Raw genomic sequence first — 15,100 nt, 5'->3', positions numbered from 1 at the left:
AAAGAAAAGCTTGTAGTTAGTTCAAGGACTGTTTGTTGGCCTTTAGGAGTGTTTTCCAGTCCAGTCTGTTGGGGCACCACGCCCTGGCCCCAAAGTCCACCTTTGGCATTTCCTGGGGACCTCACTGCTCCGTTCCCTTGCTGTTCTGTTGCACCCCCTTAGTGTTTTGCCTCTGTGTGGCAGGATGCACAATTCCCACACTGTGTCTCCAGTGTTGTCCCCTGTAGGACTATGGGTCAGTGAGGGACGTCATGTCTCATAGTGGCCATGTGGTCCTCGTATTTATTAATATTTAAATGTATATGTTAGCGGGGCAATTAATAAGGAAACCTGCAGGAGAATAATAGTGTTCAAATTACGGTATTGGCAAAGAATCTTGAAAGTACCATGGAACCCCAGGGGAGCACACAAATTTGTCTTGGAAGTGCAGCCAAGAGTGCTCCTTCCAAGCAAGGGCAGCGAGACTCCGTCTCGTGTGACTTGGACGTGTCAGGAGAAGGCCATCGGGCCTGGTAAAGGGGGCAGTGAAGAAGAGGAGATGGACAGACACAGAGACTCAGCATGGGCTCCAACACAGTACTGCTGAGGATATTGCAGGACTGGGCTGTGTGTCCCTGTTTTCTGTGAGGTGGCTTTGCATCTGAACTGAGTAGATGACGCCTAACAACGAAAACACGCTTTTTCTCTTAAAATTACCTTCTATTTAGTGGAAGTTTGTTGGATTCTGGTGTGTTTTTTGTTTTTAATCTTTAAAACCTTTCTCCACCCTTACATATACACACGTTTAAATACACAATGCTGGGACATCTAGTACACATATTTACTTTATCTTTTTTTATTTACTGGCAAGGAGAAATGCACCTGTTTCCGTTTTTCAAATGGAAAGTACGAAAAACTTTTCTAGACAAACAACTGAATCCAAGGATGTTACCCATGAAAAGGAAGGACCAGAATGAGTAGAGGAAACTGCCACATAAACGGAAGCAAGTTTTCTTTAAAATCTTTTAATAGTTGTCACTAACCAAAAATAATCCTTAGTCTTCCCTTCACTCAAAATCGCCTGCAGCTTCACTGCTCAGAAAGCCAACTTGGTCTGCAGATGTCTCCCTTGTATTTCAAAACGACTCATGACGCCTCCCAGGAAAAGTGCTGTTTAGGCTTGTTAGGCACAGTGTCTGATGTTTTAAAACTCTAAAGAGAAGAAAAATAAAATCCCGGTGTCTGTGCTTATCTTAAAGTGTTGTAAGAATTTCGATGTTGCCTAAGCCTAGCCTGGTATGAACCTTGATTCCCTAGAGGCATCAATAGCAGACAGAAAGCTGAATGTAAAACTGAAATTTTTTGCCAATTTTGGAACCATTGAAGAAGTGGAACATGTGCGGTTGACTGGGCAAAAGTGGGGCACTCAGACATTGAGAATGAGCAGTCAGGGTAAAAGATTACACTTTGCAGCAAGGAGTGTGGCAGATCCAAGCTCTGCCTGCACCTCGGGGACTCACAGGGTAGAAGCTGAATGGGCATTTAAAAGATACAGAGGGATGTTGAGAACTAAGTATATTGTAAGTATATGTAGAACCCTGAGAGTGGCTCACTGGGAGAGCTGTGAAAGTGTTGTTATGTGACTTAATGGCAGATGTCGTAATCTGGAGTAGATTCAAATGACTCGTAAGTGCTGATCAGGAAAATGTGATCTCTGACCGAGGGAGATGAAAACTGAGGAAAGGCCATTAGCTTTTCCAGTGAAAAGGTTATTTGAAACATGGCCATGACTGCAGTTGCCACAACAACTCAGGGATCCACCCTTGGCTGTGTCCTTTGTTATGAAACTTTGAGCCATTCCAAGAGGTCTGACATGAATGTAATAATTAAGTAGATTCGGGCTTACCTAGTAATTTGAAAGTGGTGATCTAGTGACAAAACAACAGGGCATGCATTTCTCCATAGAAGCTAGTGACAATCTTTGAATAATTGTTTTGAGAATATTAATGTATCTGTTCATCAGGGCTCTGCTCTTTAAAATCAACTGTTTAAACTTAGAGTTTTCTGATGCTGACTTCCTCTGTAAGTTTTGCCCCTGTGTAGGCACAAATGGTGGAACAGTCGTCTCCTTGAAAGATTGTTGGTTTGAACAAACCCATAAGCACCTTAGAAGACGGTCTTGGCAGGAAGATCACTGGGAGGTCACCGCCCTGAAACGCTGTGGAGCCGGGGAAACTGCACACGCAGGGTCCCCTCGAGTCCCACTCCACTCCAGGCAACAACCAACCACACAGTGCAGTTTTACTTACTCATAGTTCAGCCAGTGCTCTTTCTCTCGAACCCTTTTCCTCACTTTTTAAGCTTTCACTTATTTTTCTTGTTGTTGTTGTTTTAATCATTTTATTGAGGGTCTCCTACAAATCATAATAATCCATCATTCAGTGGTATTAAGCACACTTGTACATATGTTGCCATCAGCATTTCCAAAACAGTTTCTTTCTACTTGAGCCCTTGGTATCAGCTCCTTTTACCCCCCTCCCTCCCACCCTCATGACTCCTTGAACAATTATATATTATTGTCGTTATTTCCTTCATTGTCTCCCTCCACTCACCTGTTATTCGTCCCCCTGGGGAGGGAAGGCTAAATATCCAACCTGGTGATGCGTTCCTCCATTCTCCCCCACACTGCAGCCCCTACCATTCCCCTACCCTCATGACATTGCTACTCTCACTACTGTTCCTGAGGGTTTTATCTGTCCTGGATCCCACTACTGTTCCTGAGGGTTTTATCTGTCCTGGATCCCACGTGTCCAGAGCTCTTCTCTGTATCAATGCGTGTACTCCAGTCTAGCCGGATTTGTAAGGCAGAACTGGGTCATGGTAGTGGCGGGGGGAAGCATTCAGGAACTAAAGGAATGATGTGTGTTTCGTCAGTGCTATACTGCACTCTGGTTGAATTGTCCCTTCCTTGTAACCCTTCTGTGGGGGGATGTCCAATTGTCTACTGATGGGCTTTGGGTCTCCACTCCAGCCCCCCTTTTTCACATCGATATGATTGTTTGTTTTGGGTGTTTCGCTCCCTTGCTCCCATCGACATCTCATGATCACACAGGCTGGTGTGCTTCTTGCATGTGGGCTTATTTGCTTCCCTGCTAGATGGCTGCTTGTTTATCTTCAAGCCTTTAAGACCCCAGACACTATATATTTTGATAGCTGGGCACCATCCACTTTCTTCACCACATTTGCTTATGCACACATTTTGTCTTCAGCGATCATGTTGGGAAGAGTGCCAGGTTATTAGAACAAAGTGTTCTAGTGCTGAGAGAGGCCTTGAGTAGAGGCCCAAAGTCCGTCTGCTATCTTAATACTTAACATATAAATATATGTACATTGGCCTCGATCCCTTTCACTATAGATTAATATATTTTCATATATACCTATAGGTATACCTCTATAAATAGCTTTTGCTTCCTATTCTTTCCTCTATTTCCTTTCACATACCTCCTATACGACTATCATGCTCATCTTCCACTCAGCTCTCAGTGTTTCCTCCCAGATACATTGCACTTGATCAAACCCCATCTCTTGTTATTCCCTTATCCCCGAGTTTGTTGGCTCCCCACTCCCGCTCTTCACCCCCTTCTTTCACATGTCCCCCCAGAACCACCAGCCCCGTTGGGTCTCCTGAGGATTGTTCGTCTATCTTATGTAGATAGACATAGGGTGAGAGAAAAGTAAGGACAAAATACAAAACAATAGATAGTTCCAGGTCTATCTGCTGATCCTTATTTTCTTGTTGTCTTGTTCCATTCTTTCGTAGACCTTGCTGGAAACAACTACTAGCCTTCTCAACCAAGATCTCCATTGGTCACTCTGTAATCTGAGAGCTTCCGTCACAAGAGGACTGAATCCCAAGCAGGATTATTGCTCCGTATGTTTGCAGCAGTACAAGAGACGCCAAGAAATGGCTGATGAAATTATTGTCTTTAGGTAAGAGAAGGAAGGAAACATTGTGTGCATAATGTGTGTCCCGGCCTGGTGCTGACTAGGCAGGAATACCCATGATGCATCATTCCAGGAGGGCACTGAATCCGTCATTGTCGCAGTGAACAGACGTTCCAACCCTTGGGGGCCCTGCATTCTGAAGGGGAGTGAGGAAGAGCTGGGACTGGCCAGGCACAAAGAAAGGGAACAGTCAACAACTAGTGGCATCTTCCTGTCCAGAGAAAGAAGAGTGAAGTAAATCAAAGGCCCGTGGAAGCAATTAGACCAATCGACTAATGGCCTACTCCACTCTCAGTCTACATGGCTTGAGACCAGAAAAACTAGATGGTACTCAGCTACCACTGCCAACTGCTCTGAAAGAGACCACATTTTTAGAAGGTCCTGGATAGGTGGAAGAAAATTGTGTAATGAACTTCAAAATCCGTAAAGAAGGTCAAACTTACTAGCCCAGCAGAGACTGGAGGAGCCCTTAAGACTAGGGCCCATTGTCACCCTTCAAGTCTGGGGCTGAACTCACCCCATGGCTCCCTTTTCAACTGAACAATGGGTCTGTAAGGGAAACCATAGCTTTAAGCAGGTATACATATGCACCTTAGAATAATCAACCATCTCATATCAAAAGCACACTGTTTACCCAAGGTCAAAGCTCAGAGGGTTAATAAAGAAGAAAGAATAGAAACAGGAAATACAGGAAGTGAAATAAGAGATGTTGGTTTGAGGAAATTGCCATGAATGAGATGAAACAATGTGTATGCATTACTGAATGGAAAACTGATCTGCGTCTAAACCCAATTCTGCCCCAATTTTTTTTTTTTTAATGAAAGGAGAAAAGTCAAGGATGGCTCCAATTTTTTTGCCCTGAAAACTTGGAGTGGCAATACATTAAGATGTGGAAGATTGCAGGAGAGCCTGGGGTGGGTGTGGAGTAGATGCGTAAGGGAATCAGAAGTTTGTTTGGGACATTTTTATTTTCATGTGCATATTAGACATCCAAAGTGGAATTCTTAGGAGACAGAGGGCTAAGAGGAGAGATCTGTCTGGGCTGCAGGTATAGCCCTGTAAGTCGTCAGCATATAGGTGGTATTTTAAAGTTCTAGGACTGAATGTAATCACTAACAGAACAAGGATACCAGTAAAAATTTAAAAATCAATGATTGACTTCTGGGACACTGATGCTTCAAGTTAAAGTGATGAGGAGGAATCAGCAAAGATGACGGAGGAAGAAATGGATAATGACAAGAGGATGGGCCTTTCTAGTCAATTGAAGGTTTTTCAAGGACTTGTCCAATGCTACTTACTGTTAGTGAAAGTGCGGGCTGGGAGCTGCCCTTTAATGTAACAGCAAAATCATTGGTGATCGTGATAAGCACTGATTCAGGGGAGCGGTGGGGATGAAAGCCTGATTAAGAGATGATTCAAGGGAGAATAGAGGACAATTTGGAGACAGCAAGTATAGATAGCGTGTACCATCTTTTGAAATTCAAGACACTTTGGGAGAGAGGAGTAGACTTGTGAGCAGTGGAACTAATGGTCAGTCTTACTGCAGGCAGAGCAGCTAAATACAGTAGTGAGAGAGATATCATCCCGATGAAGACTCATAGCTGCTTCCAATATTAGAGTCTTAGCCGCTCTGAGATAAGGGGGAGCTGCCTTATTTATGCCCGAGAAAATGCCATCTGGCTGTACAAGGACATTTTAAAAGGTGGTTTCCTTCGTCACTGGAGCTTTGGTTGGTTGGATGAATCTTACTGAACCTGACTCGAGAATCTACTTTGGGAGCCTTATTCCTCCCAGAAGCCACTGGTTTTCAAGGCACGTTTCTAAATGCGATGCCCACCTTCCAAGAGGTTCATTTGGTAACTTGGTTTCTTCGTAGGACTATTGTAAGAATCTGCTATGGTAGAGACACATTGTTTTGGATGTTTAATAATTTGTTTTGGTTGTTGAGAACATGCATAGCAAAACTCACCCCAAGAGTCTTCACATGTGGAATTTAGTGACACTGATCACATCGTGAGTCGTGCACCCATTCGTACCTTCCTTCTGTGAATTGCTCCTCCTCCATTAACATAAACTCCCTGCCACCCTAAGTTTCCAATCTCTCCAATTATTGTTGTTGACTTTCCTCCTATGTAAGTAGCTCTTAACTGTATAATTTTGAAGACGGGTATTCTTTTTTCAGAACTTTTTGGGGGGAGTTGGCGTTACAGAGCACAGTCGGTATTTTTCATTCAATCATTCGCTTCATCTCATTCATTGCAGTCCCCACAACGTAACATCATTTGTTTCATTTCTTGTATTCCTGTTTCTATTCCTTCTTTTATTACCTTTCTGAGCTTTGTCCTTGGGTAAATGTTGCCCTTTTGATCTAAAATGGTTGATTATTCTAAGGTCCATATACCTCCCAAGTGTTGTTATTTCCCTGAATTGTCTATTCCCTGATGATTTGTCGAATCCCTGATGACTTGTCTAGCTAAAAAGGGAGTCCTGCGTTGGGCCTCTACTCAAGTGCTCCCTCAGCACAAGAACACTTTGTTCTATTAACCTGGCATTCCATGATCCTCACCTTCCCGACACAATCTCTGAAGACGATTATGCATAAGCAAATGTGGTGAAGAAAGCTGATGGTGCCCGGCTACCAAAAGATACAGTGTCTGGGGTCTTAAAGGCTTAAAGATAAACAAGCAGCCATCTAGCTGAGAAGCAACAAAGCCCACATGGAAGAAGCACACCAGCTTCTTCCATATAGGGTCAGATATCAGGCATCAAAGACCCAGAACAAAAAATCATATCATTGTAAATGGTGGGGAGTGGGGACCCAAAACCCATCTTTAGACAACTGGACATCCCCTTACAGTAGGGTTGTGGGGAGGAGATGAGCCAGTCGGGGTGTAGTATAGCATGGATGAAACATACAACCTTCCTCTAGTTCTTTAATGCTTCCTCCCCCACACTATTATGACCTCAGTTCTACCTTATAAATCCGACTAGACTGGAGCATGTACACACAGGTATAGATAAGAGCTAGAAACACAGGGAATCCAGGACAGATAAACCCCTCAGGACCAATATTGAGAATAGCCATACCAGGAGGGGAAGGAGAAGGTGGGGGGAGATGAAGGAACCGATCACAATGATCTATCTATAACCCCCTCCCAGGGAGCTGGATGACAGAAAAGTGGTGAAGGGAGACATCGGCTAGTGTAAGACATGAACAAATAATAGTAATTTATAAATTATCAAGGGTTCATGAGGGATGGGAGGAGGGAAGGGGGAAAAGAGAAGCTGATATTAAGGGCTCAAGTAGAAAATGCTTTGAAAACAATGATGGCAACAAATGTACAAGTGTGCTTGACGCAATGGATGGATGGATTGTGATAAGAGTTGTACAAGCACCCAATAAAATGATTTGAAAAAAATAAAATAAAAAGGGTGTCCTGAGGGTGAGTTCCGTGTCAGACCTGAAGGGTAACTATAGGCCATAGTCTTGAGGCTTCCTCTAATCTCTTATCTATCCCTTAAGCCTGGCCTTATTTTTAGCACTTTGACTTTTATTCCACATTTTTCTCCCACTCTGTCCAGAACCTTCAGGTGCGGTCTCTTTTATAGCAGTTGGAAACAGTAGCCAAGGATCCTCTAGTTGTTCTGGTGCCGGGTTCTGGGGACAGGTGTGTGCGTGGTTCACTAGACCACTGGACTACCTGTCTCCACATGTCTTTCCATTGTCATTGCTCTTCTGTCCTCCAGAAGGGAAGAAGCCAATAGTTGTACCTCAGATGGCTGCTCCTAAGCATTTAAGGCCCCAGAGACTGCTTACCAAAGTAGGATGTAGAACATTGTCTTTGTGAGCTAGACTATGTGACTTGACCTTGATGTCCCCCAAGACTATGGTCCTGAAGCCCCAGGCCCAACAACTCATTCCCTCGAGGTGTTTGGCTATGTCAAGAAGTTTGCCTAACTCTGCCCACTGGGTGGTCCACCACATTCCTGGGTATGTTTGCAGCAAAGGTAGATATACATAGATGAGCTTTGTCAAACCTATATGTATCCATGGAAGATATACACTAGTTAAGTTATTGTTTGGATTGAAGAAGATGTGAGGGGCTATTTTGTGCGGGAAAGGTGAGACTTCCTACTCTCATAGATTTATTGTCTCAGACACAGATGGGCAGTTTTAACTTGACCTATATGGTCACTATGAGTTGGAACCGACTCACTGGCAGTATGTGGTTTGGTTTTCAGTTTTTGGAGGGGATATTTTTGGTTCATGTTCAAAGGTTATCTCAGGGCAATAGCTTCAATGGTTCATTCAGCTTCCATAGCGCCGGAAAACCTGGATTCAAATCCATAAGAATTTTAAACTCGGTTCTACATTCCTCCCTTTAGATCAGGGTTCTGTAATGGAGTCTTTTGATGGAAGTAAGTAGTCGTGGAAGCAAGGTGCTGGTCTGGTCTCATAGCCAAAGTGGCTGTACAGGCATTTCTTGTCCTCCTCTTACTCTGGACAATTTCCCCTCTTGCTCCAGGCAATAGAGACCCTTTGTTGTGCCTGGAGTGCCTACTCATAGAGCCCAGGCAGTATGCAATCACCCAGGAGAGAGACGCACCGAACAGGTGATTAGGCCAGTTAACTGGGATGTCTCATGACACCATGAACCCGAACCTCCAAACCAAAGTACCGAGTCCCACGAAGCATTTGGTTCGTACTGACCTTTCCGGAAATGCTTAACCAAAGCACAAATCCTGCCTTGACTCTGATGAGGCAGACCACTCAGCATCATCGTGATTTTCTGTAATTAACTCTCTACAGATAGTCAACGCATTTCTAGTTTGTGAAGTGTGAACAGGAGTTCAGCTGGTTTCCCAGGTGGTTTGTAGTCAGAGAACGCTGATTCTCCTCCTACCTTAGCGTCCACCTAGGTCCGCCTGGTTTAGAAAAGAGAGAAAGGCAGCAACAAGTGATTTCCCTGTCTCGTTTCCTGCCTGTAGAATCATGGGTGTAAAGTCCAGCATAGTGGAAGTCTTCGTTGTATAGAAATACACGCCAGCATAGCTCATGTTTATGGATTTCATGGTAATGAAAAGTAAAGATGGATTGCCTTCATTTTCCAGCTGTGGCCATTTGTATCACTCATTTTGTCTGCAAAACAAAGAGTGTACCATTGAAGTCGAGGGCCAAACAAGATGGACATGCTACAAATGCAGCTCAAGCAACAAAGTAGGAAAACTAAGTGAAAATTCATCTGAACTGAAGAAGGGACGGATAACCGCCTCACAGGTAAGACCTATTTCACAGGCAGGGAGAGGGGGGTTTTCTTACCCAATACGACCATCCCTTGGGCCTGACCTAATATTCCTCAGGTCTTTTGTTGTTGCTGGTGGCCATCCAGGCTCTCTGATCCATGGCTAGCTCACAAGTAACAGAAGGAAACGTTACAGGGACCTGCACTCTCCTCACAAGTGTTTAGCACACTTTTTGCAGCCACTGTGCCAATTGTGGTGGCATAGAGATTCCGCATTGAGCTGCTAATCACAAGGTCGACGTTCAAAACCACCAGCCTCTCCTCAGGAGAAAGATGAGGCTTTCTACTCCCATAGACAGTGACAGTCACTGAAACCCGCATGTGCAGTTCTGCCCTGCCCTACAGAGTCGCTATGAGTCTGTATCCACTCTGGCAGTGAGTTGGGTTTGAGTGTCAATCCTACCTTAAAAGCTTTGACAAATTTACCTAATGTGTGCACAGTGCACAATATCTTCTGTTCAGTCTTATGCATTGTCTGATGAACCTGTCCTCCGTCCAACATTGAAAAACAGGGGTTTGTGTATTGGATCCATTTAAATGAGACCCATCCAACAAGTCAAAGATCCTATAAGAAGGGGTATCACATGTAAACAAGACTATTCCTTCCATGGAGTTGACAGTCTGATTGAACAGAGGACACACACACTTCAGCCTACTTAAGACCCTTTGGCAGCATAACAGGTCAGCATGCTGCAGTACTGAGTTAGGTTCAGGTGTGCAGAGTTACAGTGTTGTAGGTGAAGCTGATGGTGGAATATACATATGCATTTATATGTGCTCTATATGAGATTTTTCTCAGCTGGGTAACTTTCTTCAAAGAACTTGTGCAATGGTGTTCATTTGAAAATGAACTGTAGAGTTTAGAGTTTGACCATTGACCTGTATGTAACATCTGCCTACTTTCCAGCTGACCGTTTTAGTTTTTTCTAGAAGATCAGGCAGTGCAGCAAGTTTGAACTCTACTGCTCGGTGTAGAGCAGAACTTGGCACCATAAAAGTTTCACTGAAGAGGCAGTGTGCTGCTCTGCCTCCTTTGCAGAATTGTGAGGCGCCATCCAGTCGGATGCTACTCATAGCAAGCAGCCCTGTGTCCAACAGAGTGAACCTGCTGCCCGCTCCCTCACCATCCTCCCAGCTGCCTTTGGGGTTGAGCCCATTGTGGCAGACGCTGGATCTGTCAGTCAGTGTGGTGGAGGGTTGTCTTCTTCTTCACAGCCCCTCTCTTACCAGCACGGGCTCCTTTTCCAGAGGCTGGCCTCTCCTGACATCACGTCTCAAGTATGTGAGACAAAGTCTCCCACCCTTGCCTCCAAGGAGCATTCCAGCGGTCCTTCTTCCCAGACAGACCGTCTGTTCTTCTGGCAGCCATGGAACTTCCACTATTCTTCTCCAGCACCACCATGCAGACGCACTGATGCTCTGCAGTCCTCCCTGTTCAGTATCCAGCTGTCACGGCACAGGAGGCGACTGGAATACCGTGATGGCGTGGGGTCCGGCACTTTTCTTGTAACAGCTTTATTGGCATATAACTCACGTATCATACAATGCAATCGTTCAAACATATGAAAAAGACTGTACAGCCACCACCACAATCAGTTTTAGAACATTTTCTTCTTTCTTGTACTCATTGTTAGGACATCCCCATTTCCCCCCAACCTCCTCTGGGTCAGGCGCATCTTAGTCCTCATAGGAACCTCCCTGCTTCTCAGCACTCTACAAAGGTCATGTGCAGGGGACTCACCCAGTCCAACTCATCATTTGATCTCTTGATTGCTGCTTCCATTAACAGGGATCATGGATCCAAGCAAGATGAAATCTAAATCCATATAGAGCGCATGTATATACATATGTATATTCCACCATCAGCTTCACCTAAAACACCTTAACAACTTCCATCTTTTCTCCACTTACGATGTTGCTCATTGGTCCAGTGTTTTTGGTTTTCTGTTTGTTGAGTTGTAATCCGTGCCGGAGGCTGCAGTCCTTGATCTTCATCAGCGAATGCTTCAAGTGCTTTTCGTTTCAGCAAGCAAGGCTGTGTCCTCTGTGTATCTCAAGTTGCTTAATAAGCCTTCCTCCAATCCTGATGCCGTGTTCATGTAGTCAGATAGTCTTAGCTTCTCTGATAATTTTCTCAGCATACAGATTGAATAAGTATGGTGAGAGTTACAGCCTGTATAATGTAATTAGGATGTTCTAATTTCAAAGTAACCATTTTGTCTTTTTACAACGTTTTCTCCTAGCTGCATCCCTTGATTTTCTTTTGAAGGCTGTTAAGCAGTCCTGTGGATTGGTGACATAAGAAGGGAGGTGGCAAGGCCTGATCCGTTAGATGTTTTCGCGTGGTTTGTGTTAAGTTCGCCTTCACAGCAGCTTGATGAGGGCGATTGGCTAACAGCTGAAGGAATTGTAGCTCAGAGCCGAGCCAGGATTCAAACTCAAGATCTGTGACCCTCTTCATTCTCCCCAGACCCCATTTACTTCCCACCCAACCGCACTCCCACCGTGTTCGCTCTCATTCTGGCTTTATTGAAACCTGGCAGCACCGATAGGTCTTCACTGCACTGGCTTTACCGGTCACAGTGTCTTGTGTTGTGTAAACGATTCACATTTTCACTTGTAAGAAAATTGAACATGAAAATCCATACCACCCACCTACTGCCCCTGAGTCCATTTTTAACTCATAATGACCCTAGAGGACAGAATAGACTGCTCTTTTGGATTTCTGAGACTCTGACTTCTTTATAGGTACATAGAGGTAGCCTACAGTTCTACTGATCTTGTGTTAGCAGCCCAATGCCTAACCCACAGTGCCCCGGGGCTCCTAAGATTAAAATATTCAAAATATGTTATGATGTCTTGTTCAAGTTTATTTCAGGAAAGTCTACTGTGTTCTCTGTGAAGGAAATCCGTCAGCTCTGCTTGTGCCAAGTGCTTGCACAGAGCATCTAGGCCTTGCAGACCCGCACGAGGCCTACATCTGACCTCCCTGCCGACACAGGGAGACAGAGAATCCAGCCCCACATCAGTTTAAGGCCAACTGCAGAGCTCAGACATGCCTCCACCCTTCCGCCTCCTTTCCCTAGTCCGAACGTGACACTCCACCCCCCGCCGGCTTCAGTCGTTTGTTTCAGCAGTCACGCACAGCTCACAGACAGGCCTCACCAGCAGGAGGGTTCATTAGCAAAGTGAACAGGTTACCACAAGCCAGCATCAGAAACAGTGAGGATGCCGTCATTGGGCCACAGCAGCACCTCTTCTCAGCCTCTCAGCCACTTGGTTCCATGACCCATGCTCCTCCTGGAGCCAGGAAGCCCACCTGCGCTCTGCCTCCCAGTCTCTTAGTCACAGTTTCAGGCAGGGCTTTCCACCATGCTCCACTGGTCATTCTTCTTCCTTGGTAGCTCCTTGGGATGTTCTCTCTCTGCTTCCAAGGTGGCTCTCGGATATACACAGGAATGGCAGTGGGTTCCCTGCCTTACGTTTCACATTCTCATTTGCATGGCCCCACCCCATACAGTCTGGAAAACCCCCAGGGCCAGTTCTGCCCTGTCCTGTAGGGTTGCTATGAGTCAGCATCGACTCTGTGGCAGGGAGTTTGGTTTTTTGGTTTGGACGGAGATGTGGATTGAAGAGCTATAGTAAGATACTGCACTTCCCCCCAGGTCCCCAAGACTCGGAAATCAACCAGCTTCCACCTGTTGCTTTTCTATGCGTGGAAGATACTGAATGCATTTGGAGCTTATGCTGCCTTTGTAATATGATCCTTCTATCAAATAGCTTTTTGTTTCATCCTGTTCCAAGAGTCTGATAAATGACTTTCGTGTCGTCACTCTTTGACTCCCACTTAACAGTCTGCCCTTGGTACCCCCAAAACCGGGCTGTTAGAGGAAAGGAGGTCTTGCTGCTTGCTCCTCTCTCCTCTTCTCACACTGGTCCATGTGTACAGCCCAGAGCCCTGCCACGTTCGTTACTTGTCTTCAGGTATACACAGACGTGACGAGAGTTATTACTCCACCCCGAGGTCAGCTTTCCTCTGGAAGAAGCACTTTGATTTCTCACAAATGGGAGAGGTGACCCAAATTCCCTTTCTTTCCTGCCTTCCACACTCAGGCTTATAATCCCTCCGTGGAAACCTTTGGATAGACCTTACACTTTTGTCAGAATCTCTGGGTTTTTTTCCTCAGTAAATGTTTTGCACTTGTATTAATATAGTCAAATAATCTGTTTCATATTTGATTACTTCTTTGTTAAATTTGTAGCAACAAATATTGTTTGCATTAACAGAAATTAGCTTGCTAATTATCTTTCAAATGATAACCTGTTGATCAGTGGACCACTTGGTTGAAGTAAAAGAAAAAGCATCAGGGATCTGGCAGGTGACCGTGTAAGCAGTAGGTCTTATTCGCAGGGCTTGGGGCTCTGGGGAGCTGGGACTGCACTAACATGCTGCTGTGTATCAGAAACATTCAACGTGCCCCGCCTTGAAAACTCTGAAAAACCAGATCGTACTAGTCATTTGTTGGGGAGTTCTCTACTACACTGCGGAAGACATTTTGAGGTTTGTATAAGTCAGATGTGTCTGTCAGTGGAGCGTGAGGAATGTTAGTAAAATGGTAGGTTTGGGTTTTTGCTGTTTTCACTCGCCATTCAGAAAGAAGGGGACTGGAAATAAGCACAGAGCTGCCCTCCGGTCGAGTCCGGCTCAGGACAGGGCCGGACTGCCCTGGGTGTTGTTAAGACTGTCGGTCTTTATGGGGGCAGAAAGCTCCTCGTCCTCTCGAGAAGCCTCGAACTACTGACTTGTGGTCAGCAACCCAACTGCTACCCACTATGCGCCAGGGCTCCACTGGAGCAGCCCCCCTAAAATCACAGAGAGAAGTTGGGGGAAAGTAAGCTGCTTTTGTTCGCCAGCAATTAAAAGTGGTTATATTTCTAAATTTTTAGTTGTTTTGTCATTCAGAGCAAATTTATGAATAATGTCAGAAGGAAGTATTATAACTTTCAAGTATGTAATTATTCTGTAATTGGTATTTATTAATGCTCACCCGTCATAATTTTCTGTAACTATTGTATACTGCTTGCATATTGGAATTCCCACTGTAAATTAGAGATTGGGTCTACATGCTGTTGGATGAAACAAGAACATTAGTATTAATGACTTGTTTTCATATGTCAGCTTTAGCTTTCCATTACAAACAGGTTAGATTTAAATTAAATACTAGAGATGAGATTTCAGTCTTTGGTGATAGCACCATTTCTCAAAAGGATATCTTCCAAATTAAATGTACAAATTAGATGAAGATTAGTATGTCTCAAAAGTGCAGAGATGTTGTAATAAATGATCTTAATATAAATGAATTTTTTAAGGAAAACTGTGCCCGTTTTTTAGTTATCTTGCTAGTATATCCTAGTACTGAGTGATTTATTACTTCAACCAATATTTTAACATATATCTACTGTCAGTGTAGTGGACCCCCGGTGGCCTAGTGGTTTACACATTGAGAGCTGCCAAATCCAAGATCAGCAGTTAGGAACCACCAGCCACTCCTCAGGAGAAAGATAAGACTTTCTCCTCCCCTAAAAGGTACCAGGCTCTGAAACTCACAGGGCGGTTCTCCACGGTCCTGTAGGGTCACCATGGCAGGGAGTTTGGGTTTGTCTGTGGGCCAAACACGATTCGAGGTATGGAGTATTCATTAGAGAACAAAACGAGCATGGTCTCCACCACCCTGCAGCTGTTCATCTAGGAAGGGGGCTCGGCGTGCAACCAGAAACCCTGCGGTGAGGTGCTGTGAGATGAGATTGTTCCA

General features: G+C 44.7%; 1 protein-coding gene across 4 annotated transcripts in view; it reads left to right on the top strand.

Moving 5' to 3' along the window:
* VPS8 (VPS8 subunit of CORVET complex) overlaps nucleotides 1-15,100 on the top strand; it is a 285,882-nt gene that overhangs the window by 229,563 nt on the left and 41,219 nt on the right. For all 4 annotated transcript variants that reach the window (XM_045296423.1, XM_045296425.1, XM_045296426.1 and 1 more), the window contains 2 exons: nucleotides 3,800-3,969; nucleotides 9,097-9,262. In XM_045296423.1, coding sequence (XP_045152358.1) covers nucleotides 3,800-3,969; nucleotides 9,097-9,262 — 336 coding nt within the window. The remainder of the gene's footprint in view (nucleotides 1-3,799; nucleotides 3,970-9,096; nucleotides 9,263-15,100) is intronic.

The sequence above is a fragment of the Echinops telfairi genome, unplaced genomic scaffold (assembly GCF_000313985.2).
Source record: "Echinops telfairi isolate 266 unplaced genomic scaffold, ASM31398v2 ScPeMD7_7407;HRSCAF=8445, whole genome shotgun sequence".
Classification (NCBI taxonomy): domain Eukaryota; kingdom Metazoa; phylum Chordata; class Mammalia; order Afrosoricida; family Tenrecidae; genus Echinops; species Echinops telfairi.
This window is presented reverse-complemented; position numbering and strand designations above follow the sequence as displayed.